At 48.3% G+C, this 25,287-nt stretch overlaps 2 protein-coding genes across 2 annotated transcripts; one reads left to right on the plus strand and one right to left on the minus strand.

Moving 5' to 3' along the window:
* The first annotated feature begins 1,951 nt into the window (after nucleotides 1-1,951).
* Nucleotides 1,952-17,407, plus strand: ccnyl1 (cyclin Y-like 1). Its single transcript, XM_072686609.1, has 10 exons — nucleotides 1,952-3,087; nucleotides 7,982-8,056; nucleotides 8,813-8,847; nucleotides 8,945-9,045; nucleotides 10,778-10,813; nucleotides 10,924-10,975; nucleotides 12,863-12,982; nucleotides 13,635-13,801; nucleotides 16,629-16,791; nucleotides 16,959-17,407. The coding sequence occupies exons 1-10, from the start codon at nucleotides 2,934-2,936 to the stop codon at nucleotides 17,073-17,075; spliced, it is 1,020 nt and encodes a 339-aa protein (XP_072542710.1). The 5' UTR covers nucleotides 1,952-2,933; the 3' UTR covers nucleotides 17,076-17,407.
* Nucleotides 17,408-18,615: 1,208 nt separating this feature from the next.
* fzd5 (frizzled class receptor 5) lies at nucleotides 18,616-23,148 on the minus strand. The gene is made up of 2 exons (XM_072686610.1): nucleotides 22,573-23,148; nucleotides 18,616-22,465 (listed from the first exon to the last, which is right to left on the minus strand). Exon 2 carries the CDS (start codon nucleotides 22,185-22,187, stop codon nucleotides 20,430-20,432), a length of 1,758 nt encoding a protein of 585 aa, XP_072542711.1. The 5' UTR covers nucleotides 22,188-22,465; nucleotides 22,573-23,148; the 3' UTR covers nucleotides 18,616-20,429.
* Between the last annotated feature and the right edge of the window lie 2,139 nt (nucleotides 23,149-25,287).

Raw genomic sequence — 25,287 nt, forward strand, 5'->3', positions numbered from 1 at the left:
GATACATTTTATTATTTATATATATATTATTTGTTATTATTTAATAATAGTGTAACATGTAAAGTAACAGCCATATGAACATTAATATTAGCAGCATATCATTAATTTTCCCACTGTATTAAAATGACACTGGACAATATTCCAGCTAATACTAGTCCGGCTTGACCACCCGGGGGTTCGGTATGTTTGAGTTTGATGGTTTAGCTGATCTACCAGCATGACCAACTTCACCAAACTGGTCAACTAGTAGGACCAAGCTTGTTAACCAGCATGGTCAGATTGGTCGATCACCTTGGCCACGCTGGTTAACAGGCTTGGTCCTACTAGTTGACCAGTTCCACCTGTATGACCAGCTTGAGGACCAGCTCGGTCAGGTTGATCGTGCTAATGGACCATCTAGTCCATCAAACAGAAATGCTACGCTGGTCAAGAGCTAAGCTGGTCAAACACCTCAACCAGATGTTTTACCAGCATAGGATATGTTGTTTATCAACCAGCTTGACCAGCGTCCTAAAACCAGCTGGTCCTGAGCTGGATTTTTCAGCAGGGTTAAGATTTCAGATCTTACATGTCGCAGCTCGTCCGAACAGTAACTTCATTCCCCATCGCAGGTTTAATTTTTAATCAGAGTTTTATCGGCACTGTAGAATCAGATCTGGGAGGCAGCGGCCTTCATTAATCAGCGTGAACAGACATGCTGAGGAGGCGGGAGAGGAACTGGCAACCTCCGTCTACCATCCTGAGAATCGATGCAGTTGATCCCAGATGATATTTCACACCGTTCACATGAATCTAGGACACAAATAGAACCTTAATTCTGTCCCGTACACCCGAGCCACTCCAGGCCTCTTCAAATCATCTCATTGTAACTGGAGGGGAGAGGTCAGGGATGGGTCCCAATCGGTGAGGCCAGTGTTCCTGCGTCTAGGGGCACCAAGTTCATCTTCTAAATGCACCACATTTTTATTTGATCTAATTATATGACAGTATTTTATATGTCAGAGTTTCAGGGCGTGTGTATAGTACAGTATAATGTGTAATCTGACATTAAATGATCTCGCTGGAAGTATTTCTGGATTAGGCCTCTCTATAAACACAGCTTACTCCGATACACTGAGTTACAGGGGTAAGGGGGTGGGTTAGGGGGTCTAAATGAACCGTCCCCACTGCTTTTTCTACAAATACAGCAAGGAGAAATAGCTCGTAGGGTCTTATTTAAGCATTTATACAGTCAATACTACAAATTTGTGCTCCAGCTTTGTAAAAAAACATGTGTAGGACAGCTCTGAACACCCCTACAGTGGACCATACCATTTCCTAATGGCTAATAATTGTGAATTAGCTAGCTAGCTCAATCATTTTAGTAAAATTAAACATTAAATATCAGCTTTGTGAATTTATTTGCAGCACTAGTTCATTTAGCTTCGTTGTGTAGCATTCTGCTTCAGTATGTGATGCTATCTGCTAATGTTAGCTAGTCAAGTTAATTTGCTGGCTAGATACCTGCTACTTCTACTGACTAGCTTTGGGTGAAATAATAATAATAATAATAATAATATTAATAATAATAGTTTATTAGTTTATTATTTCGTAAATAATACAAATGTTTTTTTGAATTAAAATATTTTTGTATTAAAATCATAATATGTTAATATTTGTTTAATATTTCTTAAACAATACGAATATGTATTTTATAATTAACATATATATATATTTATATATATTATTAATTAATTTATTTATTTATTTATTTATTATTTTTTACATAATAAAAGCTCTATAAAAGTAGGCAGGCAGAGATGTGTAAAATGGGCGGACTCACTCCAACCCCTCCAAATGTTTTGTGTTGAGTGGCAGCACTGTCAACCAATAGCCTTGAGCGCTTTGGTTTTGTTATGATTATACAACCAATAGGAATCTCAGGAATTGAAAAGGGGGCGGGTGCTGATGGCGTCCGTGGGAATAGACGAGTAGCTCTAGTGGCCGGTGTAGTAGCAGAGGAGGAGGGGATAACGGCGAGCCTCGGGAAGACGGGGAAGTTTAACGGGGAATAAAGACGGATCGGGATCTTTTAATCCCGGTTCTTCCGGCGGGAGTTTATTCATTCAGAGGGGGAGCGGGAATAGCGAGTCTCCGCTGGTGGTGGGCCTCGGCCTGGGCGCCGGGTGGCTGGTCGATACCGACTCAGGTTCAGCAGAGGCGGCGCGGCGGCAAAAGGCTTCGAGCTGCACGGATGCTCGGAACCGCCTGTCCGCCTTTCTGGACCCGGGACTCTGTCAAAGCCGGGCCGCGGTTAGAGGACGCCGGTGCTCCGAAAGACGGCTTAGCTGGGCTAAGAAGCTAGATAGCTAATTCCGCTGCTCCGGGACAGTAATGCGGTAATGCGTCCGGCTCGGCTAGCGGCGTTAGCTTCGTGAGGACACGGGGAGTGGAGGGGAGTGGAGGGGGAGCTGGGATATGGGTGGACAGTCTCGAAAAAGATGGTGGATGTGTAGCTAGCTAACTTGGGTAGAGTCCTGACAGTGTTTTTGCAGAACTTTTAGGACGAAACGACTCCTTGGAGCGAACAGAAACGGAGAGTTTTGGGCTACAAGCGCTGAAAGTCGTGTTAGCTAGAGTTAGCTAAAGGGAGCTAGCGTTAGCGGCCAGCCGGTCGGTCAGCCCAGCTTATTTAGAGCAGCTCTCCTCGGCCGTGTCTAAATGAGAGCACCGCCTCAAATAGACTGGAATGCGACTCCTTGGTGCTAGCTAGCTGGATGGTGCCCGTCTCTCTGGTGTTCTAGCTAGCCCGCCGCTTGGTTTCATTCACCGGACGCGGCCCCCCTCCAGCCCCGCTCTGATGTCCCAGTGAGGGAAGCAGCAGCGGCGGCGGCAGCGGCGGTGTCTCTCCTCCCGGTGCTCATTTCAGAGGACGGTTTTGGGAGCAGGGTGTCATGGGCAATACAGTATCGTGCTGCGTGTCTCCCAGCGGGAGCCCGAAGCTCCCACGGCAGGCAGATCGCTTGGAGGACTACCAAATAAACACAGACTTGAGCGACGACACTGGACCATACCTGCAGCACATCAGTGACCGCGAGCTGCCAGACGGTGGGTATTCACATCTACACACGCACTGGAGGAATGGTCCACACTGGTGGTCTCCAGTACTCCCCCTCTTCCTCCTCCTCCTCCTCCTCCTCCTCCTGCTGCTGCTGCAGGTTCCATCTACCAGTCAGTCAGTCAGTCAGCCGGGGACTCCTGAAGGCAGGCATGAGTTTAGGCCAGGTCAGGTCAGGTCAGGTGGGCTGGATTAGGGTTTGATTTAAATACTGTAGGAAGGAGAATGTGAGGATTTGATTGCATTCAGCCACAGCAGCATCAGTGAGATGGTGGATGGTTGGTAGTGCTGGATCACCAACGCCAGTCCAGCCACCAAGTATGCTCCTCCTTGGGATGGGCTTGATGCTACTCTAGTAGATGCTTGGCATTGAGCATGGTGACCATGGTGGGAGTCTCAGTGGGCATGGTGGGAGTCTCAGTGGGCATGGTGGCCATGGTGGGAGTCTCACTGGGCATGGTGACCATGGTGGGAATCTTATTGGGCATGGTGGGAGTCTCACTGGGCATGGTGACCATGGTGGGAGTCTCACTGGGCATGGTGACCATGGTGGGAGTCTCATTGGGCATGGTGGCCATGGTGGGAGTCTCACTGGGCATGGTGACCATGGTGGGAATCTTATTGGGCATGGTGGGAGTCTCACTGGGCATGGTGACCATGGTGGGAGTCTCACTGGGCATGGTGGCCATGGTGGGAGTCTCACTGGGCATGGTGACCATGGTGGGAATCTTATTGGGCATGGTGGGAGTCTCACTGGGCATGGTGGCCATGGTGGGAATCTTATTGGGCATGGTGACCATGGTGGGAGTCTCACTGGGCATGGTGACCATGGTGGGAGTCTCACTGGGCATGGTGGCCATGGTGGGAGTCTCACTGGGCATGGTGACCATGGTGGGAGTCTCACTGGGCATGGTGGCCATGGTGGGAGTCTCACTGGGCATGGTGGCCATGGTGGGAGTCTCACTGGGCATGGTGACCATGGTGGGAGTCTCACTGGGCATGGTGGCCATGGTGGGAGTCTCACTGGGCATGGTGGCCATGGTGGGAGTCTCACTGGGCATGGTGACCATGGTGGGAATCTTATTGGGCATGGTGGGAGTCTCACTGGGCATGGTGACCATGGTGGGAGTCTCACTGGGCATGGTGGCCATGGTGGGAGTCTCACTGGGCATGGTGGGAATCTCACTGGGCATGGTGACCATGGTGGGAGTCTCACTGGGCATGGTGGCCATGGTGGGAGTCTCACTGGGCATGGTGGCCATGGTGGGAGTCTCACTGGGCATGGTGGGAGTCTCACTGGGCATGGTGGGAGTCTCACTGGGCATGGTGACCATGGTGGGAGTCTCACTGGGCATGGTGACCATGGTGGGAGTCTCACTGGGCATGGTGGCCATGGTGGGAGTCTCACTGGGCATGGTGGCCATGGTGGGAGTCTCACTGGGCATGGTGGCCATGGTGGGAGTCTTATTGGGCATGGTGGCCATGGTGGGAGTCTTACTGGGCATGGTGGCCATGGTGAACCTTTGGCGTCTCCCTCACCCCCAAGAAGCACCTACACAAACACTCTTATCCAGTTTCCTGAGCTCCTCATCTTGCGTTTCGGGTTACCCTTGAGGACTCCGCTGCCGTTCTTCGGTTACTGAAGGGGAGTTCTTCAGAGTAACAGCCAACGCTGGAAAAGCATTGAAGGTGAGGTGTGGATGCCACAAACCGCCGGTCGAGGTCAGGCCCCCTCTCGTTTGAGGGGTAGGTATGTCCCTCTGGGGCTGTTAGGAGACTTTACTGCTGTCTGCTCCACCCTCGCCACCCCAGGGAAAACCAACCCAGATGTAGCATCCTGTGCTAGCACATTTCGGACCCGACGAGGACATTCCAGGCTGCTCCCTTGAGTTTTTCCAGACGAGAGAGGAACGGGAATGGGAATGCACAGTGGGCCAGCGGAGGCTTCCAAATATCTGTGCTATTTGAGGCATTCCATTGAAGGTGGGACAGCTGTACTCCTGCTGCCCTCCCCTCTCTCAGAGGATCAGCTGAAACGGGCAGCTAGGTTGTTTTACAGGGGAACTCCACCAGTTTTTCAAATCCAAACCCACCAGTTGATCCCACCCGTGCCGTCCTGAGCTTTGGGAGGTTCAGACGTCTGGCTTAGTCTAATTACGTCTTAACGCCCCTTAATTATGCAGGCATCTCAATGGAATTGGACTAGGGAGGTCTAATCAGAGGTGGTTTACTGACTGAAGATGGCATCATCATCAGCATCTTTATGATCACAATTCTATAATTTCTTGACGTCTTGACCTCCATCATAAAATCAGACCCAGCTAACAGATCAGATTTAAAGGGTCTAGGTTGGACCAGGCTTGTCTTTTCGGCGAAAGCGCCTTGCCCCACCCCCGCGGGTTATTTTTGACACGGCAGCATGTCGCTCCAGGCTTAGCACGCTCAGCTGCTGGCAAAGATTGACCCGAAGGTGCCGTCTGAATGGGCGGCAGCCTGTGCCGAGTACAGCTTAGGCATAAGGTTGCTCTGCGGACATCTGCACCAGAAACGCGAGACGTTTAAGGTTGCACGCTCTGTGGCCAAAAGTTTGTGGACGCCTCTTCTAACTACTTTAAGTTGTGCTTGTCTAGTCCCTTTAGTACTGAAGCCCTGCCCGTAGAACAGGACACTCTGGAGGAGATCATGGAACATCATGGACCTATTGGCACCATGTCTGGGTGGTCTCAGTCTGGATCCAATTCCCATGGTTGGGCTGGTTCTGCTGGCAGTGATGCAGTAATCTGGTAAAATTGTGGAGCCCAATTAATGTGTCTGGGAAGGGCGACCCGCTGACTTGACAACAAGCCGATATCAGACACGCCAATCAATTTCACGTATAGGACGCATGTAGATGACGATGGCGGGACGTAGGTGTACCATGAAGTGGCACCCTCACCTCCATCCTACTGCTCTCCAGTCCCTATTTGCCAATCCAACAGTGAATTGAGCTCCAGCTAGAGGGGTGTAAATCTGTCTCTGCTGGACAGCAGAACTAGCCAAAACTGAAACGCTCCTGGATCTGCAGCCCAGGTTTATAGGAGCGTGTCTGTAAGCATGTATCGACCGCTCCTCGGACAGCGCTGTTATTCTCCTAGAAGCAGTGGACACAAGATCCCCTCTGTCATAAATGTCCCGCTAGCACCTGCACCCATCTTCTGCCAGTCGGGCAGCTCAAATAGCATGGCTATGCGGGTCAAGCGACCGCCTGCCGTGGATTTACTGTACAACCCAGCATAACTTTGGCTGCAGTTCGTCGCCGCTGCATTACCAGCCCTGGCTTCACTGAGAAGCTGAGTTGCCAGGATTTTACAGCCCCGCCCAAGCATGTGGCGAGATACGCCGGCCTTTCTCCACTAGATCTGTGCCAGAACATGTCCCCACCGTCTTTTAAATGTTTGGTTTTTATGTCCCCACCGCGCTTTGAAATGACTTGGGCTTTGTCCCGAGTTTTTATTTATTTTTTATTATTATTATTATTATTATTATTACAGTTCCCTGTCACTTTTTGTCCCTGACGCTCTTTGAACTGTCTAGATTTTTGTCCCCGTCACTCTTTGAACTGTCTTGATTTTTGTCCGCGCCGCTCTTTGAAATGACTTGGGCTTTGTCCCGAGTTTTGATTTATTTATTCATTTTTTATTATAGTTTTCCCTGTCACTTTTTGTCCCTGACGCTCTTTGAACTGTCTAGATTTTTGTCCCTGACACTCTTTGAACTGTCTAGATTTTTGTCCCCATCACTTTTCGAAATGTCTGATTTTTTGTCCCCGTCGCTTTTCGAAATGTCTGATTTTTGTCCCCGTCGCTTTTCGAAATGTCTTATTTTTGTCTGCGCCGCTCTTTGAACTGTCTGGATTTTTGTCCCCGTCGCTCTTTGAACTGTCTGGATTTTTGTCCCCGTCGCTTTGTTCCTGTCATCCTGTCTTTTATTTTTGTCACAAGCGTTAGAAACAAGTTTTTGTGTATTTATTAATTTCTTATTATTATTTTTCCCTGTCACTTTATGTCCCTGCCACTTTTTTAAATGCCTGAATTTTGTCCCCTCCTTTTTTGGAAATGCCTACTTTTTGAAATGTTTGATTTTGTCCCCACCGCTCTTTGAACTGTCTATTGAAGTTTTAAATGGTTTTGTTTTACTTATTATTATTTTCCTGTCACTTTTTGTCCCCAACACTGTTGTTGAAATGTCTTTTAAATGATGTTTGTCCGGGACGCTGTTCGGAATGTCTGAATTCTCAGCGTACTTTCCTTTTTATTCACCCCTCCCTCATCCTTGTCTCGCAAGGTTAAGCACACGGCCAGAACGCAGCCTTAATCTCCTTCGTTATGAACTGGGTCTGCAGAGAGACGGGGCTGAAAGCGGCTGGGCTGGAATGCTGTAGTAATTCTCCGGTCCGGTGATTGACGGTGCCTCCTGGAGGCTCGGACAGGATGCCCTTGTTGTCTGCCTGTTATTTCCAGCACATCATTACTAGTTAAGGGTGTTTTTGCTGCTCGGTTAAGTCTCTCGTTCACAGTCCATCCCTTACGTCTGTGCACGCTCCTTTTTTTGCACTTTTTGTGGCTTGTCCAGGGTGGCGTGAACACTATCCACGCCAACCCCCCCCCTCCCCCAGTTGGCATGCGGGAATAGGAGGGCCGTGGGGAGTGTGAGGGTACTGTGTTCTCGTCTGGTGCCACACAATGAGCTCATTGTGCCCAGCGTGACATGACTTAAATGATTGTTGGGTTTTTTTGTGTGATTTAAATTTGGTGTACTACGAACTGCTCCGCTTTCCTAAACGAAGTGAAGGCTTCTTATTCATGATATTTTCTTCTTCTTCTTCTTCTTCTTCTTCTTTTTCAGATTTAGCTTTAGAGTCCAACCCTTCAGATCACGCCCGTGCGAGCACCATCTTCCTCAGCAAGTCACAGACAGATGGTGAGCTGCAACTTGGAGAACTAGGAAGGCCTTCATACAGTCATCACATGATGAATATATTATATTTATTTATATTTATTTCATTTATTTCCCCTGTTTAGACTCTCCTTTGTTATATGTGCATTTACCAGGGAACAGAATGAATTTGAATAATATAATCTAAATTTTAAATAATATAATTTTAACAGATCGCTGCTGTACATTGAAAAACATGTATATCTCCATTTATTTATTTATTTTGCTTTCTTCATTGGTTGAACCCTGTAGCTGCTCCTTTACGCTGTGTATATAATTCGGGATGAATGGACCAATAGAAATACTCTAATTTCCTATAATAAGAAGTTAATTGAAATTGTCTTCCATTCAAAGGTAACATCATTTTTGGCGATACGTGTTTTATTTATATATTTATATATTTAATAATTATTTATTTAAATGTAATTTATATAAATAAATAAGTATTATTATTATTATTTATTTTTTTTAGTATTGTTTTTTTTTTAAATCCGATTTCCCCCCAAAATTTTTCCCCAATTTGGACTTCAAACTCGTATTTAATCTTGCCGTAAAAATACAGATGACCGGGATTTGAACCAGCGATCCTCTGATCATGGTGACAACGCCTTAGTCCACTCAGTGCTCAGTAATACATGTTTTTCATTGGTCAGCGACGATGTGCTTTACATTTGCCATACACAGAATATAGTGCCGTTAATCTACACGAGAGTCTAAACATCTGTCTCCTCCTTCTTTCAGTACGGGATAAGAGGAAAAGCAATCATATAAATCACGTAAGTCCAGCGACTGCACTTCCAGTACACGTGAAGTGATGCATGGGCGACCCTCTGCTCGTCTGCTGAGTGATTGTGTTTATTTTTCCTCCGTCAGGTCTCTCCTGGTCCCCTCTCCAAAAAATACAGTTCATGCTCGACGATATTCATCGACGACAGTACAGTCAGCCAGCCGAACCTAAAGAGCACAATCAAATGGTAAGTGGGACTGGTAAGGAGGTCCTCTACCGGACTGGGTTGCGTATCTTGAGTATCCGGCTGATATCTGCATTAGGCCGGCGTCAGTGTAATTGCACCCGGAGTGGTCCAGGCAGTAGTGGGCAGCACAAAGTACTGGTGTGAACGGGTGCATCGTAATCCTACCACTCGAACCGCATTCGAAGGTGGTCAGACACTCATGTGACCGCGTTGATCACCAAAGCGTCTCGGTGCGTCCCAGGCGGCAAAGCACCGCCCACATCAGCCACGTCACTGCCCAGGATCGTGCGTAATAACAGCAAGACCCCAAGTTTTTACTTATTTATTGTTCCTTTTTGAAACTTATTTTTCACTGCCACTTTTTGTCCCTTCCACTCTGTTTAAATGTCTTGAGCTTTGTCCCCAACCGCTCTTTGAATGTCAGTTTTGTCCCAAGTTTTTATAACAAGTTTTGATTTATTTATTCATTTTTTCATATTTATTCATTCCCTGACACCTTTAGAAATGTCTGATTTTTGTCCCCACCACTCTTTGAGCTTTAAGTTTAGAAACAAATTTTTATTTTTTTATTTATTTTTTTATTATCATTTTTTAAAAACACTGAATTTTATCCCCTCCTTTTTTGGAAATGCCCACATTTTTGAATGTCGATGAAATTGGTGTACAATCTGCGGAATTATGCTGGAAATGCAGCTGTTTTTCGACCCCGTCCCCGTTTCCAGACAGCATAATTAACTGAACCAGGTCAGATCAAATCAATTGGTCATCCAGATGTTTGGCTGTCTTCTCTGGAGAGGCCTTGTCAGGCCCGAAGCCGTGTTTGGTTCTTGCTTCTTTGCTCTTGTCTTCTTCAGTGAGAGAACACACTGCACGCTCCTCAGACTTCGGCCTGGCCGATTGATTTGGGCAGTCGAGAACAGTCCACTGCTGGCGCTGAGGTAGTTGCTTGTTCGAGCAGTTTCGGCAGTCCGTTCCGGGTCATTATACTGCGGCAAGGTGCTGCCCACGAAGTTCTGAGCTATCTTGGCACACAGCCGTTGCTGCCGGCGGTCACTTTATCGGTAAACGGAACAAACCGGCTTGGTTTTCAGATGAACAAGACTAGTATTCTGCTCATCTGGCCACAGCACCTTCCCAGAACTAGCCGCCTGAGGAGGAACTGGGAAGAAATCGATGTAGGTGCAACTGTTTATTACGTTACGGTAGCCTGTGATTTGGTCTGCACACTTACAGTCTACCACCTAATGTGCATTTGAGCTGTTATTGTAGCATTTACAGAGCTTGACCGCTCTGGAAGCAGTCTGCTGTTGCTGCGCCACGTTTACGGCCACGCTCAGTTTTCCTCTTCCCCGAACTTTCCGTTCCACCTTAAATAACACAGCAGCTCCGCTTTGCTGCTGAAATGCGCACGCTGTAACTGCTGGGCTATTTAAGGTGGAATGGAGAGATAGCATTAGAAGCTAACTGGTGGCGTCAGCGCTCTTACCAGTTCATATGAAGCTCAGATGAGCTTTCAAAAAGTGAGAAGCTCGTCATGTCAGTTAATGGAGCCTAGAGGGCGCCAGATGGTGCTCTGCTACAGCAAACCCAGGGATCGGCACCTTAAGTCAATCTCTGATCAATTAAAAATGCTAGAGTCACATGATCGGATCGGGACGTCCTTATTTTATTGAACACAGTGATGTAAAACCTCTGTACTGATGTTGCTCTTCTTGTTTTTTCTTTCCTCCAGTGTTACACTAGCAATATATTACCACATTAAAAACAGGTATGTTACCATGTCTGCTCCTTTTACCCTTTTAAAAAGAAAAACACGGTATGCTTGTAGTTCAAGCACCAGACATTAAATTATTAATGTGTGACTCGTTTCTTTCTCAGGGATTCAGACAGATCACTGGACATCTTCGACGAGAAGAAGCATCCCCTGTCTGTAAGTGACCGTTCAGTCCGTCTCTGTGTTTACAGGTGGTCTGCAGGCGGACTGGCCGATGGTTTATTTCGTCTGCGGTTTATTTCATCTCTCCAAGCTGCTAGTTTAGGTTATTTCTGAGGTTTCCATGCCAGAAACTGCCCCCGCCGTGCCTGACGCTGAGCTGTTGTCCACCTGAACGCAGAAATCATCTGACCATTCTGAGAGCGGACTTCATTTTCTCCAATTTGCTCCAGTTTCGCTCAATTTGTCACGCCTCTTTTAGTCTCTCAGAGCTTTAGACTGATTTTCAAGCTTTTTCCCATCAGAGAGCTTCACTGTGTCTCTGATGTTCTGGTGTTCTCTCTAAACGTATGTAGATATTTGCGCTGCATGTTGTCATTTGAAAAGATCCCGATTGGGATACGTAAGCTAATTTCCACCAGTTAGATGAAGGAAAACATCCTTCTAGGTCAGATTTCTGCATTTTAATCCTTTTTTAAAGAAAACATTTAAAATAATGGCTGTTTGTTTTCTCAAATGTTTTTAATTTTCTCAAAGTCATTATTTCAAACAGTGACTGTAGAAAGCATGGACCGAGCATCATCTCTCAAAAGTGTCTGGAAATTCCAGCAGCTAACACTCTTCTGGCTGGTCTCCCTCTGCGCACCATCAGGCCCCTGCAACTGATCCAGAATGCAGCGGCACGGGCCGGGTCGTCTTCAATGTTCCTAAATTCAGCCATGTCACTCCACTGCTGCGTTCTCTCTTCACTGGCTTCCTGTAGCTGCTGCCTGCATCAGAGAACTGCCCCTCCGTACTTGATGGCGATGGTCAAAAGCCGATCCACACCAAGAACCCTTCAGGCTTCAAGTATGGCTCGGCTCGACCCGCCATCCCTCAAAATCCACAGAAGACTTAGGAATGACGTGATCGACAGTCTTGGCTGGAAGATAGCGTCTGCAGGACCTTTCTGTTTATACGGACCGAGCCAGTCGCAGTATTCTGTATAATGTGGTGTTGTGCTGTTGGTAGTATTTTTTTTTTTTTTCAGGATATCTGAGGTCAGCCCAAAATGGCCCGCCTGTGTGATCTAATAAGCCGTCAGCTAGCCAACTAATGTTAGAGCAGTTAGACGAGCTAGTTTTCAGCCTGCACTCTCGCCAGATTTATTCTCTGGTCTGGACCCGGTCCTCATACCATTTAAAGCGATTTATGATCTATTTAGCCTCGACCGCTGCATGTTGACTCTCCTTCAGCAGCAGCCCGGGAGATAAACTGGACCGTAGAAGGTTCGGTTTGGTTTGGTTCGTTCAGCAGCAGCAGCAGCAGCAGCAGCAGCAGAGATAGATACTGGACTCCAGGGGGGAAATCTGCTCTGCTTCTGGTCCTCTAGGCTGCGCTGTAAGCTCAACAAAGGCGTTCCAGGAATCTCAGTGAAGGGTGTGGTGGGGTCACCAAATGCGCAATAAGCAATAAGTCTGCTTCTGCCTCTGGTCTCTTTACTGCCCAGAGTCTGGGTGAACATTCGCCAACATGGGGAGGGGAGGGAACCACGACTCGCCGATTTCAACACGGTCACTATGTGTGCAAAATTAGGAGACGCCCGAATCCCAAGAAAATGTCAAACTCTTGGGAGCTGAAAGAAACACAAGTGACCTGTTGGAAACCTGCTTCCATTCAGATCTATACGGTTGCAGCTCTGTTCAGTTCAGCTCGGTCTGGTTGACCCGTAATCAAAGCCTTGGTGTAATGTTTCCCCGCTCTGCCTCCCGCGTCCCTGCCAACCCCGAGCGGACAGCTGCGGACAGCTGCTCTCAGCTGCCCAGAGCCAAGTTCAGGAAACTGATCAGTAATGAAGACGCAGTGTCGGCGCTTCTGACCCGTGTTTAATGTTGCCGTTTGCAGAGGGAGCAGGTTCCCGACGACTACTCGCGCACGGACCCCGAACACAAGCTCATCTACCGGTTCGTCCGGACGCTGTTCAGCGCCGCTCAGCTCACCGCGGAGTGTGCCATCGTCACGCTGGTAAGAGGACCGTAGCACCTGCACAACACACCTTTTCTTATTTCTAGTGCCTGATAATTGTATAAATTCCAGTTCTGTAATAAAGGCAGGACAAGATGACCATCGTCACCATTTGCGTTGGACACTGATGGACTTGACCTCCGCCTTTAACCCATCCAATAAAAGCAGTCCAGGAAATGTCCCGTCCCCCCTTTTTAAGGGCCTTGCTCCAGAGAGCCCTATTCTATTGGCAGTACGTCTCTACAGGAACTAGACAAGCTGTGTACTTGCATTTGCACGTCTGTGTCAGCAATGGGTGCAACGTAAAGTAGCTGAACACGGGGTGTCCACAAATATTTGGACATATAGTGTATATCAGCATCACAGGGTTCTCGTGTGCAATACTGAACCATCCTGATGCTCGACCATGATGCCCCACTAGAGGGCAGTAGATTGTCATAATCTGAGCCTTAAAGGTTGGCTCAATACAAGCCATCCTTCACCGCCACCAGCTTGAGCTGACCCAAAGGACTACCTTTATCTCGGCCTTTAGTTCTGATAATTGTGCTAATGAGTGATGCCGTTCCCACCTGCAGCTTCCTCTAGTTCCAGTGTGTGACTGGGATGCAGAGCTGAACAGCTTGAAGCTGAAGCTTCTCCCTCTCTGCTGCAGGTGTATTTGGAGCGGCTGCTGACGTACGCCGAGATGGACATCTGCCCGTGTAACTGGAAGAGGATCGTGCTGGGAGCCATCTTGCTAGCTTCGAAAGTGTGGGATGACCAGGCGGTCTGGAACGTGGACTATTGCCAGATCCTCAAAGACATCACTGTGGAGGACATGTGAGTGTGTGTGTGTGTTTGTGTGTGTGTGTGTGAAGGTTCGGACACAACGTGAACAGTACGACCATGTGTTGTCGCCATGCTCATTGTAACCATGCCCAGATCTTCAAAGACCTCTGCCAAGTCTCTCTCTCTCTCTGTGTGGCAGAGTAGCATCGCAGGACATGAAGACACCTCAACCATCACAGTATTTTCGGATAGACCCAGTGCACTGGTTTCACATGCTGTGCATCCCTAAATCCAAGCAGCTGAGCTCTTTTTGTGGCATTGCTGTGGTCCATAGTCAGGTTCATGACCCTGGAATTAGTGAAAAAGTGCTTGTTGGCTGTAAAATCGGCTTAAAACTGACCTTAAGATGATTATATTTAAACGATTAAAGACATTTTTAATAAATTTGGTAAATTTGGTACTGCCCCTACTACGTTTGTAGCTCCTCCAAGCACCAGCAATGCTTCTAACGCCATCACCTCTTCTCAAACTGCCGGAAACGCCCCAGGACCAGCTAACCAGCCAACAGATGCGTGTCCCGGCCCGCAGCGCTTAAGCGTGGCCAATTGTGCTCTCTGACTCGGACTCCGGCCGCTGATGGCAACATCGCATGGCTTGGGATTGGACCTAGCGACCCCAATGCCAGAGCACTGGCAGTGCATTAGACCCATTAGAGCCCCAGCAGGCATGTACCGTTGTGGTTCTTGGCTTGTTCCTGACCATCTGAACCAGTTGCCTCTCAGCTAAGGGTGACCATTCGGGTCTTCTTTCAATAGCTTGTACATCGTTTGAACTGCTGATCTGGAAATGGCTTCAAAAGATATTCCTCCTGCCTTTCGTTAATTGCAGGCCTGTGATTTGGTGGTTCTTGAGCCGTTCCTGACCACCGATGTCCTCCTAGGCTATGGCTACACCTCCCAACTCCCTTGGAGACTGCAAGTGTTTAGAAAATGGCTCCAAGAGACATTCCTGACTTCCTGATCATCCTTCTCTTCTCAGATCTGCACTGAGCTCATTGGACTATCCCATTTTACTGCGTGTTGGTCATTCCAGTGAGTCCAGTCAATCGGCCCATTTTTATGTAGCTTATCATGATCACTGGAAGACAGTTAGCAGGTAAAAGACATTTCCAGCACCACTAAATGAATCCTGGAAGTGATTGTATGTATAATTTGGACCCTTTGAGCACCCCCCCTTCATGTTGATGCGTCTCCTGTGAGTGCTTGTGTTGTCATGTCCGCTGGGGGAGGAGAGGAGGGGGCATGCACATTAATTATTAATTAATTGATTAAATGAACTAAATTAATGAATTAAAAAAAAACATGCCCACAGACTTCTTTAACATCCTGAAGAACCAGAGTAGCTCAGAAACATGAGCTCATCATAATATTGCCGGGTCACCCACCACTAAGCTGATTTAGGCTGTTTATTGATCCTGATGCACGTAGCACTCACTCTCCTACCAGCATCCCTTCATTTCTCTGCCAGTGCAGGTGTATCAGTCATCTCCCAGCCGGCAGATTCAGGATCATTTACAGGCAGCCCTGCTGGCTCTGCTGGCAGTACCTGAGCAAATGATGCACTGATGCTCTGTACATATACTGTCCATTTACCTGCATTCGCTGTTCTCTCTTTCTGTAGCGCTACCTGTGTGTGTGTGTGTGTGTGTGTGTGTGTGTGTGTGTGTGTGTGTTTTTGCGAGGCCGTGTCCCTTTTCTCCTCTCCTCTCCCAGCCCCATGCTCTCACAGGTCTATTTTCATCCCCTCCATTGAAGCCGTCTTTGTCCGCCTCTGGGCTGGCTGGCCTCAAGTGCTCTCAGCACCCCAACATAATGGCCCCGGCTCTCGCCCACTCCATTTGTTGCCCCTGGCGACCAGTACACCCCCCCCCCCCCCCCCCCCACACACACACACACACCTCTCTCCGCACTACCTACGCCGCCCTTGTGTGTCTTCTCTTTCCTGAAGCATCCGGGCCGCGGTCTCCACGGAGACCGGCTCGCCGCCGTCTCTCAGAAGTGACGAGATGAGAGCGCCCGGGTGATGAGCTGGAGAGAAGACGAGGAGAGATGCTGGTTCCCTGGATTTCTCCTCCATAGAAGCGCCTGCTAATGTTGCGCTCGTGGCCGGGTTTGGTTCAGGGATCAGGAGGGAAGATCATACGGTGGGATCTCTGTAATGGTGGCATTTTTGAAAGGACGTCAGAGGCTGTCCCGTGTCCTATGTCCACCTACATGCATAGTGTTTTTCACTTGTACTTGGATACATGTTCTCTTGCCTTAATAACAGCGTCAGTCCTGCCAGGTAGGGATTACACCCGGTCATATCCCAATACCACCCTCCACCCTCCCTTGGCTCAGATGACGCCAGCGAGATCTCGTGGTATGGGCTGACTGTATTAGGGTGATGGAAGGTGGTCATTATAGAGGTTAGCTGATCCACTGTGGAGCGTCGGTTGCTCTGTATCACTGGCCCGAGTCCGCCTACCCCTCTGGTATTAGTGTTGTGCCATTGGGAAGCACTACATAGGCAAGAGGTCCATTCTCTGTACACCTTCACTACGCCGGCTCCAAGACATCCCACGAAGTTGGCAGTTTCCGAGATGTTTCCAACCTTCGCCCGGTACCGTATTACGTCCATTGTCCATGGCGAGCATCTCGGAAACCACTTACTTTGCAGGATCTCTCAGGCACTGGTGTAATCCTTACCTGACTGGAGCAGGCGCTCCCCACCAGGTGTTTGAGAAGAGAAGAGAAGATTCGCTCAACCAGTATTTTTTTATGTGGTGAACCTCCGAAAGCAGTGCTGCCCTGCTGACTCTCGCTTCTTCTCCCATCAGGAACGAGATGGAGAGGCACTTTCTGGAGCTGCTGCAGTTCAACATCAACGTGCCGGCCAGCGTCTACGCCAAGTATTACTTTGACCTGCGCTCGCTGGCCGACGACAACAACCTCAGCTTCCCCCTGGAGCCTCTGAGCAACGAGCGAGCTCAGAAACTCGAGGTGAGTCATTGCAAGCCAGGTCTATGCCCACATCCCTCGTTTCATGTAGATCAGTTGAAGCAGGGGTAGCTAAAGCTTTTAGACCTACACTTGCTTTGGATAAGAGAAGACTAGAAAGACACTCATGAAGTCGGTAGCCAGTCTAATTGTTGTCGTTTCTGCTGCAGGCCATCTCCAGACTGTGTGAGGATAAGTATAAAGACCTGAGCAGGGCCGCCATGAGAAGATCCCTCAGCGCGGACAACCTGGTGGGCATCCGCAGGTCCAACGCTGTACTCTCCTAGATCCCCCGAGATCCTAAATATGGTGAAGCCCTGTGAAGCATCATGAAATCCCCCTCGGACTCTCTTCCCCTCTTGTCCTCCGGTAGAGACTTTTCACCGGTCCCGTCCCATCCTGTCCCGCCTCGCCCCGTCCTCTACGAGAACTCCCAACCCAAACCAATGCAAAATGACCTGTCTACATAGAAACAAAAACTGACTGAATGGTTCCGTTTCTTTTTTGTTTTTTCTTTGTTTTTTTGCTTACTATGTAGGCTACTAGCTGTGAAACGTCAGTTTTTAATTGAATTCAATTGCAGATGAAGTATTTTAAATAAACACTAATCATGGAAAACCGCCGCTTTCCCGTCTGAGGTTATTAGAGCTGCCATATGACCCATGCATGAGCGATCAGTCGGGACTTGTGACGGGGCTGTGTAATTCCAGTAAGAGGAAGTCTTGATCGTTTCACACTGGTGGTCACTTGGTGTGCAGCTGCAGTGTAAATACTGTGAGTTTCATGCAGTCTGAAATTAAAGAAATCTACAGGGGTGGGTAGCGGCACGGTAAAATCCCCCGGGCTCGCCAGTAACAAGCTGCCAATCACTTTGCGATTGGTCACAGATCTGATTTTGACTTAATTTATTTATTTTAACCAACCAAAACCTTCCTCTGCAGTTCTTTTAAGTTGCACCTTCAGGTTTCTGAGGACCTGTTCTTCTCTGAGGGCTTCTACACGAGTTGTTTAGGGAACGTTACCTTTGCTGCTTCCATACAGCTTAAGGTCACTCTACTCACCTCTGGAGATTGTACCTGGTACCTGATGATGTTCCTGGACTGGAACATTGGCTGTAGTTTATATAACATTTATAGAAAAGTATTGGGACACCACTCCTTGGAGTGACCGTCTCTATTGTCTAAGGAAGAGGGCTTACTGGTAGATTTTTTGCATTCAATCAAATCCTCGTTGGGTGATCAGCATCTCACCTCAGCATCCAGCAAGTACTGGATGGAGCTCCACCATCCACCATCATTCCAGAGAACACAGTTCTTCCACTGCTCCACAGCTCCTCAATGCTGGGGGCCTTTATACCCCCTCTACTTGCCCAAACCTGGCATTATTAGGCAGCATGGTGTCAATAGATTCATGTTGATCTGCTCCAGAGAGTCCAATTCCAGTGACAGTACTTCTTCTCTACAGGCACTAGACACGTTGTGTGTGTGTAAAGAAGCAGTACCATAGAAGAACCAGGCTTGTAATAGAAGCTTTTAAAGACTTGATGAATCGGTTCTTTAACAATGTATGGGTTCTTCACACCAGCTCTATTACAAACATGGTTCTTCGTGGAACCAGAATTAATAAGTTGATTTTTTTTTTTAGGAGTGTAGGCCGAACCACCGGGGTGGAACTCTCAGTGGTTGGTGTCTGAACATCTAAACAAGCTCCAGCAACCGCTGTAAGTTGTAAGTGACGTTGGGTTGGGTTGCGTTTCTCTGCGAAAAAATTAAAAACACTTCCAATAAATCCAGAATCCACCAGCATGTTCACAGATTTCTCCACAGTTTTATTCTCTACAAATAAGAGAAATGAACAAGACACTCATTTTTCATAAATATCTAAGAATCTCTTTAAAAATCTCAGCACTGAATTTTGACATTTTCTTTAGAAGAGAAAAAAAAAAAAGAAGTATTTACATACAAATCTGCAGTTCAGACGTCCAGTACAGGATTTACACAGGAACAGGCCAAAAACAAGTATGTACACCGTGACAGAGAGACACCAAACTACAGGGATTCTTAGGTTAACCTTAGACATTCGTTGAGAATTCCTTCCGTGTTGTTGGAACAGTTTAGATTAGATTCAAAAGGTGGCAAAATTCAGGTCTGGAAACCAAGAGGCCAGCAGTGGAGCTGTTCAGGTCTTTGGAGAATCCTGAATTTGCCACCTCTGATCAGCTCAGGGATGCTAGACCTGCCTGGACAGACATTTCTAGAAATCTACAGCTGCTTGAGATCAGACAGACTCGTCAAGTTGGATCAGAAATGTTAAAAAAGTGTCAGATTCCCACGAAAGACAGGCTCAGACAGACAATTAACAGGAGAACTGACCAAGGACATGATCAGAAACCAGACAGAAAACTTCGGGGGGGAAAAAACAACAAAAAAAAACATGGCAAAATCTGAAGCCGTTTTGCAGTCCGATTTGACATGATGCTAATAGGCTGGTGGGAGGAACCACTGGAAGTAGAGACTGTTGTCCAGCTGAGGTTTTAAATAACACCGGAATAAGGTTTTGGAGTCCAGCTCACAAAAAAATATATATATGAAGGGAAAGGCCAGACCTAAACATAAATGACCACTGGGGGGAGTCAAGCTCAGTGTCCAACTAGGGACTGCTGTCTGTTAGACCATCAATAACTTGGCCAGGTGTTTTTAGTCAATGCTACAGTGGAACTCTAGGGGAAAGGCTGTGGGTAAGATGTTTATTTACCTAATGTTGATTAGTCCTATAAGAAATGCGGTTCCCAGCTTCCCAGCGCTGATTGAATCACTTCGTCTTAACGAAACCCGAATATCCGACTCAACCAGGCCTAATGTTTTGACTGGTACTAATCGACTGTCAGGATTTTTTATTTTATTTTATTTTTTTAACCACACATCCCCCCCTCCTTCTCCTCCATCAATCAATAAAATGTGTTTATAAATTCTTCTCTCACGAATACACAGCGGGTAAAAGGAAATTTAAACACACACACTTGTCTTTTACCAGCAAAAGACACTTTGAAATTAGACGACTGGGATGTGGCATTTAAAACTAAACAACGTCTGGGTCTCCTCGGATTAGCCCAGCTCTGGTTCCCATTATACAGTCCCAAACACACCAGCCGGGGCATTCCCTGATGGTCTAAAAAGAGCAAATATTTACAGCAATACACAAATAAATAAAATGCTTCCACAGCTCGGTCCACGGGAACGGCGGCCCGGGAAGCAGGCCGTCGTTTGTTTAATCCCGAAAATTTAACGTGGCTTCCGAAATGTCTGCCTCGCTTTTTTTTTGGCCTTCTTCTTCTTTTCTTTTGCTTCCGATGCTACAGACCATAAGTCCAGCATGATTTCTTGCTTTTCCAGAAAATTGCTTGATCGTTTTCCTTTCCATGCCCTTCACACACTCCTCCGTACTTTATCCACATGCAAGATCCGCAGAACAGAAGAACTTCGCAGCTCAGGAAACGGAAAACCACCAGTAGTCTGTAAAGATCCTTCATGGTACACCTTCGTCCATCGGTCTCCTAAAGCGTGCAGGTGGAGATGATGGACCGGACCAAAGTTCTCGTCCAATTTTTTAAAAAGGTCGCAGTTCACTTGGTTTCTAGTCCTTCAGACGTGTGACGGAGGAGCTGGTTTGTGGTAGGACCCTGGCGGGGCAGACCCAGCTCGGGCAGTCAGTGCTGTGCTGGCCTCGCTGTACATGGAGGACGCAGAGGCGGGTGGCTTCCTGGCCCTGCAAGGGAAGCACCGTGCCACGAACCTTCGCCACGACTCCAGCGTCTTCCCCGACCATATCCAGACCCCGGAGGTGATGCCCACCACTAGATACATGAAGTACTTGAGCATGAAGACAGCATAGTCAGGCCCCAAGCCCTGCTGCTGGCGCTCGGAGGCGCAGGAGCAGCCGAGTGCCCGGTCCCACTCGGGCCGGTAGTGCTGCTCGTACACCAGGCATGCCACCACGATGGTGGCGGGAACCGTGTACAGCACGGTGAAGAGGCCGATGCGGATCATCAGCTTCTCCAGCTTGTCCGTTTTGGTGCCGCCCTGCTTGATGACGCTGCGGATGCGGAAGAGTGACACAAATCCGGCCAGCAGGAAGAGGGAACCCGAGAAGAGGTAGACGACCAGTGGGGCCAACACGAAGCCCCGCAGGCTTTCCAGACTCTGGTTGCCTACGTAGCAAATGCCAGCCACAGGGTCACCATCGACAGAGCTGAGGGCCAAGACAGCAATGGATTTGACACTAGGGACCAGCCAGGCTGCCAAGTGGAAATACTGGGAGTAGCCAGCAATTGCCTCGTTGCCCCACTTCATGCCAGCAGCCAGGAACCACGTGAAAGAGAGGACGACCCACCAGATGGAGCTAGCCATCCCAAAGAAGTAGATGAGCAAAAACACCAGCGTGCAGAGCGCCGGGCCAGTCGTGTCATACAGGATGTGCCGCTGGTCTCCTGACCCGCCGCAGGCCACCTTCTCATGGCCTGCAAGCAGCCTCACGATGTATCCCAGCGACACGAAGAGGTAGCAGGCGGCCAGGAAGATGATGGGCCTCTCTGGGTACTTGAAGCGCTCCATGTCGATGAGGAAAGTGGCTACAGTGGTGAGGGTGGACACGAAGCACAGCACGGACCACAGGCCGATCCAGAACGCCGTGAAGGCGCGCTCGTCCTGGGAGAAGTAGGGCTGGTGGCATGGAAGGGCACAGTTGGGCAGGGAGCCCGTTTGCACCCGGTTGTAGAGCGGATGGGATTCCTTCTTGATGGGAACCAAAGGTTCTCTGCAGCGGCACTCGCGGTCACATTTCTGGGGCGCAGCCGACTTGGATGTGGCCCGGTGCCTGGATGATCCCCTGGGCGTGGGTTTGGGGAAGGACGGAGACAGCGTGGTGGCTTCGCTGCTGTTCTGGTCCATGCAGAGCCGGTCCGGGTCGCCCAGCACGGGGAGCTGCTCGCAGCTCATGCGTTCGGGCCACTCGAAGCCATACTGGATCATGAGAGGAGAGCAGCCCCTCTTGGCCCGCTCGCAGACCGAGCGGCAAGGAGGCAGGGGCTTCTTGTAGTCCGGCAGGCAGATGGGGGTGTACATGCTGCAGAGGAAGAAGAGCAGGTCCGGGGAGCAACGGATCCGGACCAGGGGCCAGAACTGGTGCACCTCCAGGCCCACCTCCTCCTGCGTATCGTGGTTGAACTGGTTGGGCATGTAGGTGAGGTTGTATCCGATGCCTTTGCACATGGGCACAGTGATGGGCTCGCACACGATGTCCTTGGAGGCTGCCGAGGTGGGTCGAGGCAGGTGGGAGAGCAGCAGAGCGAGGAGCCCAAAGCCCAGACCCGAGGCCGGAGGCGCCTTCCTCAAGGTAGCCATCGGAGGAAAGGGGAAGGGGTAGGGGAAGGCTCGGGCGAACTGAACTCAGTCACAAACGAGAAAAAGGAAAAGTGGAACGTCAAACGTTGAAGCTTGAGTGCTTTCTCAGTTCTCTGAATTTACAGCCACTCGTCGGAAAGTAGAAATCCCCAAAGGAAACGGTAACTGCTCCAGCAGCATGTCCACAGTCCACAGCGTCGTAAATCATAGCAGAGTCTCATTCCAGACCAGGGGAGAGTTTGTTTCACACACACCCGGAGTCTAAACTGGGCACAGGGCTGGAAATGAAAAAAGGGACAAAAAGGAAAGGGGCGGCCGGTTAGACGGTCAGTTAGACGTCCTTCTTACTCACAAAATAAACAGAGCAATGAGGTTCTTCACATACCTTACAGGAAAGAAGGGGTGGTGGTGGTGGTGGTGCTAGGGTGAGGGGGGGGTCCATGCATGGACTCTCCTCTCCTTGGAGCTGAATGGTAGATCATTCACCACACAAACCGTAAAGAAACAAGCAAAGCTGGAAGTTCATTTCCTCTTAATGGGTTTGACTAAGTGGGATTGTAAAGCCACAGTTTCCTTCATTGTTCCTCCACCTCCTCCACCTCCACCTCCACCTCCTGCTGCTGCTGCTCCTTCCCTCTCCTTCCTCTCCACATGGCAGGTGAAACTCCTCCAAGACTTGTTCAGAAGGTCAAAGGAGAGGAGAATCAGCCCCTTGCTTCCACAGCAACAGGTTTCAGGTGCTCCTCAGCTGCTCCTCAGCGCGCCTCTCTGCGCTCTCACAAGCTCTCCAACATCCACGGCTGCTCTCGCTCTGCCAGGGTCCCCCTTTTCCTCTGTTTTTGGCCTGAGAAGTTGCTCTGTGTGTCCCTCTGTCCCTCTGTCCCTCTGTCCGTCTGTCTGGCTTCCTCTCGTCTGCTGCTGCCGCTGCTGCCGCTCGCGCTCTCTCTCTGTGTGCTGCTGCTCCTCAGGAGGTAATTACTGAGACAAGCGGTGGAGTGGACAAGCCACGCCTACTACTCCGCTAGGCCACGCCCCGTTTTCGCTGTGGACCAATTGCCAGGGGCTGTGTAGCGAGGCCACTCCACTAGCAGTGTGCTTCAGTGCTGATAGATGCTGAATGTACCCCCCCCTGCACCATCACCCCCCCTCCCGCAGTTCCACAGGATCTCAATATTTGAGTATTTAAGTATTTTTGATAATTGTACTTTTTGTAATTTGTTATAAATATATTAATATTCACATTACACATTACAACTCTCTGGGCTTTTCGGCTCTTGGTAAGTACTCACACCAGCTCTGTGTACTCAACTACAATTACAATTACAATTACAAGTACAAATACAAATACCCAGATAATACTCAGATGTAATCAATACTTTGTTCTCAATTATTTCTCATTTTTCAGGATTAAGTGATTTCTGAGGAGTGACTAGCCTTCAAAAGTTTGGAAACATTTTTCAGATGAATTGTGTTTCCGTTATTTTGGACACAGTAACAACGCAAACGGATGTGATGGTGAGATCTGGACGTAACTACGTAACTAAAGAAGTGCATTTCCTGATCGTTGCACAACTCAAGTGGTTCCCTCTTCCTAGCTGTTGCTAGGTTGATATTCCTGGTTGTTGCTATGTGGTTGCTATGCAGTTGCTAGGTGATTACTGCGATAAAACCTTTGGTTGCTATGGTATCCCAGATGGTTGCCAGGCTGTTGCTACATGGATACTAGGGTAAGACAGTTTTTTTGGCTAAGGTAAGGACTTGCTATGATATCGTTGATGGTGGCTAGGTTGTTGCTATGCAGTTGCTAGGTGATCACTGCAATAAAACCTTTGGTTGCTACAGTATTCCAGATGGTTGCCAGGCTGTTGCTACCTGGGCACTTGGGTAAGACTGTTTTTCCTATAGTAAGTTGTTGCTACGATATCCCAGGTGGTTTCTAAGTTATGTGGCTACTAGGCTGAAAGTGTTTTTGCTAAGGTTAGTGGTTGCTATGGTATGCCAAGTATCACTATAGTAACTTTTTTTTTTCACTTAAGTATTGATTTCTATGATATTCCTGGTAGTTGCTAGGTTTTTGCTGTGCAGTTGCTAGGCTGTTGCTAGGTGATTGCTGCGGTAAAACATTTGGTTGCTGTTTGTTTCCTAGGTGGTTCCTAGGCTGTTGCTTCCTGGGCACTAGGGTGAGACTGTTATAGATAGATAGATAGATAGATAGATCACTTTATTTATCCCACAGGGAAAGTCAGTTTTTACAGCAGCAAAATCAAACAAGAGAGCAGCATGATAGAGGCATAAAAGCGTAAAAGTGTAAAAGTGATTGTAGTGCAGTAATAATTACATTAATATAATGTAATATACAGAATGAATTATGTGTAATGTAACAGTGCAGTAACAGTAACTACATTAATATAATGTAGTGATGTAAGGCATCCTGGGGTATCATTACAGTATAGAGTTTAAAGTGGCAGTGCAGATGACAGAGCTGTGTGGCAGTACATACTGATGAACAGAAAAAGTGTCCGATTGAGAAACAGCGGGACTGTTCTATTAGTACACTCAGTGCACAATAATGTCCCGGCACAGTGACGAGGCGTTGTACAGCGGGATCGCTGTTGGGAGAAACGATCTCCTGTACCGTTCCTTACTGCTGCGGAGCTGAAGGAGCCTGTTACTGAAAGTGCTCCGCTGCTTGACCAGTAGATCATGGAGGGGGTGGGAAGTGTTCTCCAGAATGGCAGTGAGTTTGCTCAGAGTCCTCCTTTCTACAACCACCTCAAAGCCTTCCAGAGAGCAGCCCAGGACTGATCCAGCTTTCCTGATCAGTTTGTTGAGCTTTCTGGCATCTCCACTCCTGATGCTGCCTCCCCAGCAGATTGCAGCAAAAAAGACAGCACTAGCAACAACAGACTGGTAGAAGGTCTCCAGCATATTGCTGCACACATTAAAGGACCTGAGCTTCCTCAGAAAGTAGAGTCTGCTCATCCCCTTCCTGTACACAGCCTCTGTGTTGGCCTTCCAGTCCAGTCTGCTGTCCAGGAGGACACCCAGGTATTTATAGGTGTCTACCCGCTCCACATCCTGACCCGTGATGGTAATGGGA

This window comes from Salminus brasiliensis, chromosome 8, assembly GCF_030463535.1.
Source record: "Salminus brasiliensis chromosome 8, fSalBra1.hap2, whole genome shotgun sequence".
NCBI lineage: Eukaryota > Metazoa > Chordata > Actinopteri > Characiformes > Bryconidae > Salminus > Salminus brasiliensis.

Coding starts and splice junctions, on each gene's coding strand:
- ccnyl1 (XM_072686609.1), top strand. CDS start 2,934: ATGGGCAATACAGTATCGTGCTGCGTGTCTCCCAGCGGGAGCCCGAAG. Junction 8,057..8,812: donor CAGCAAGTCACAGACAGATG/GTGAGCTGCAAC, acceptor TCCTTCTTTCAG/TACGGGATAAGAGGAAAAGC. Junction 8,848..8,944: donor AAAGCAATCATATAAATCAC/GTAAGTCCAGCG, acceptor TTCCTCCGTCAG/GTCTCTCCTGGTCCCCTCTC.
- fzd5 (XM_072686610.1), bottom strand. CDS start 22,187: ATGGCTACCTTGAGGAAGGCGCCTCCGGCCTCGGGTCTGGGCTTTGGG.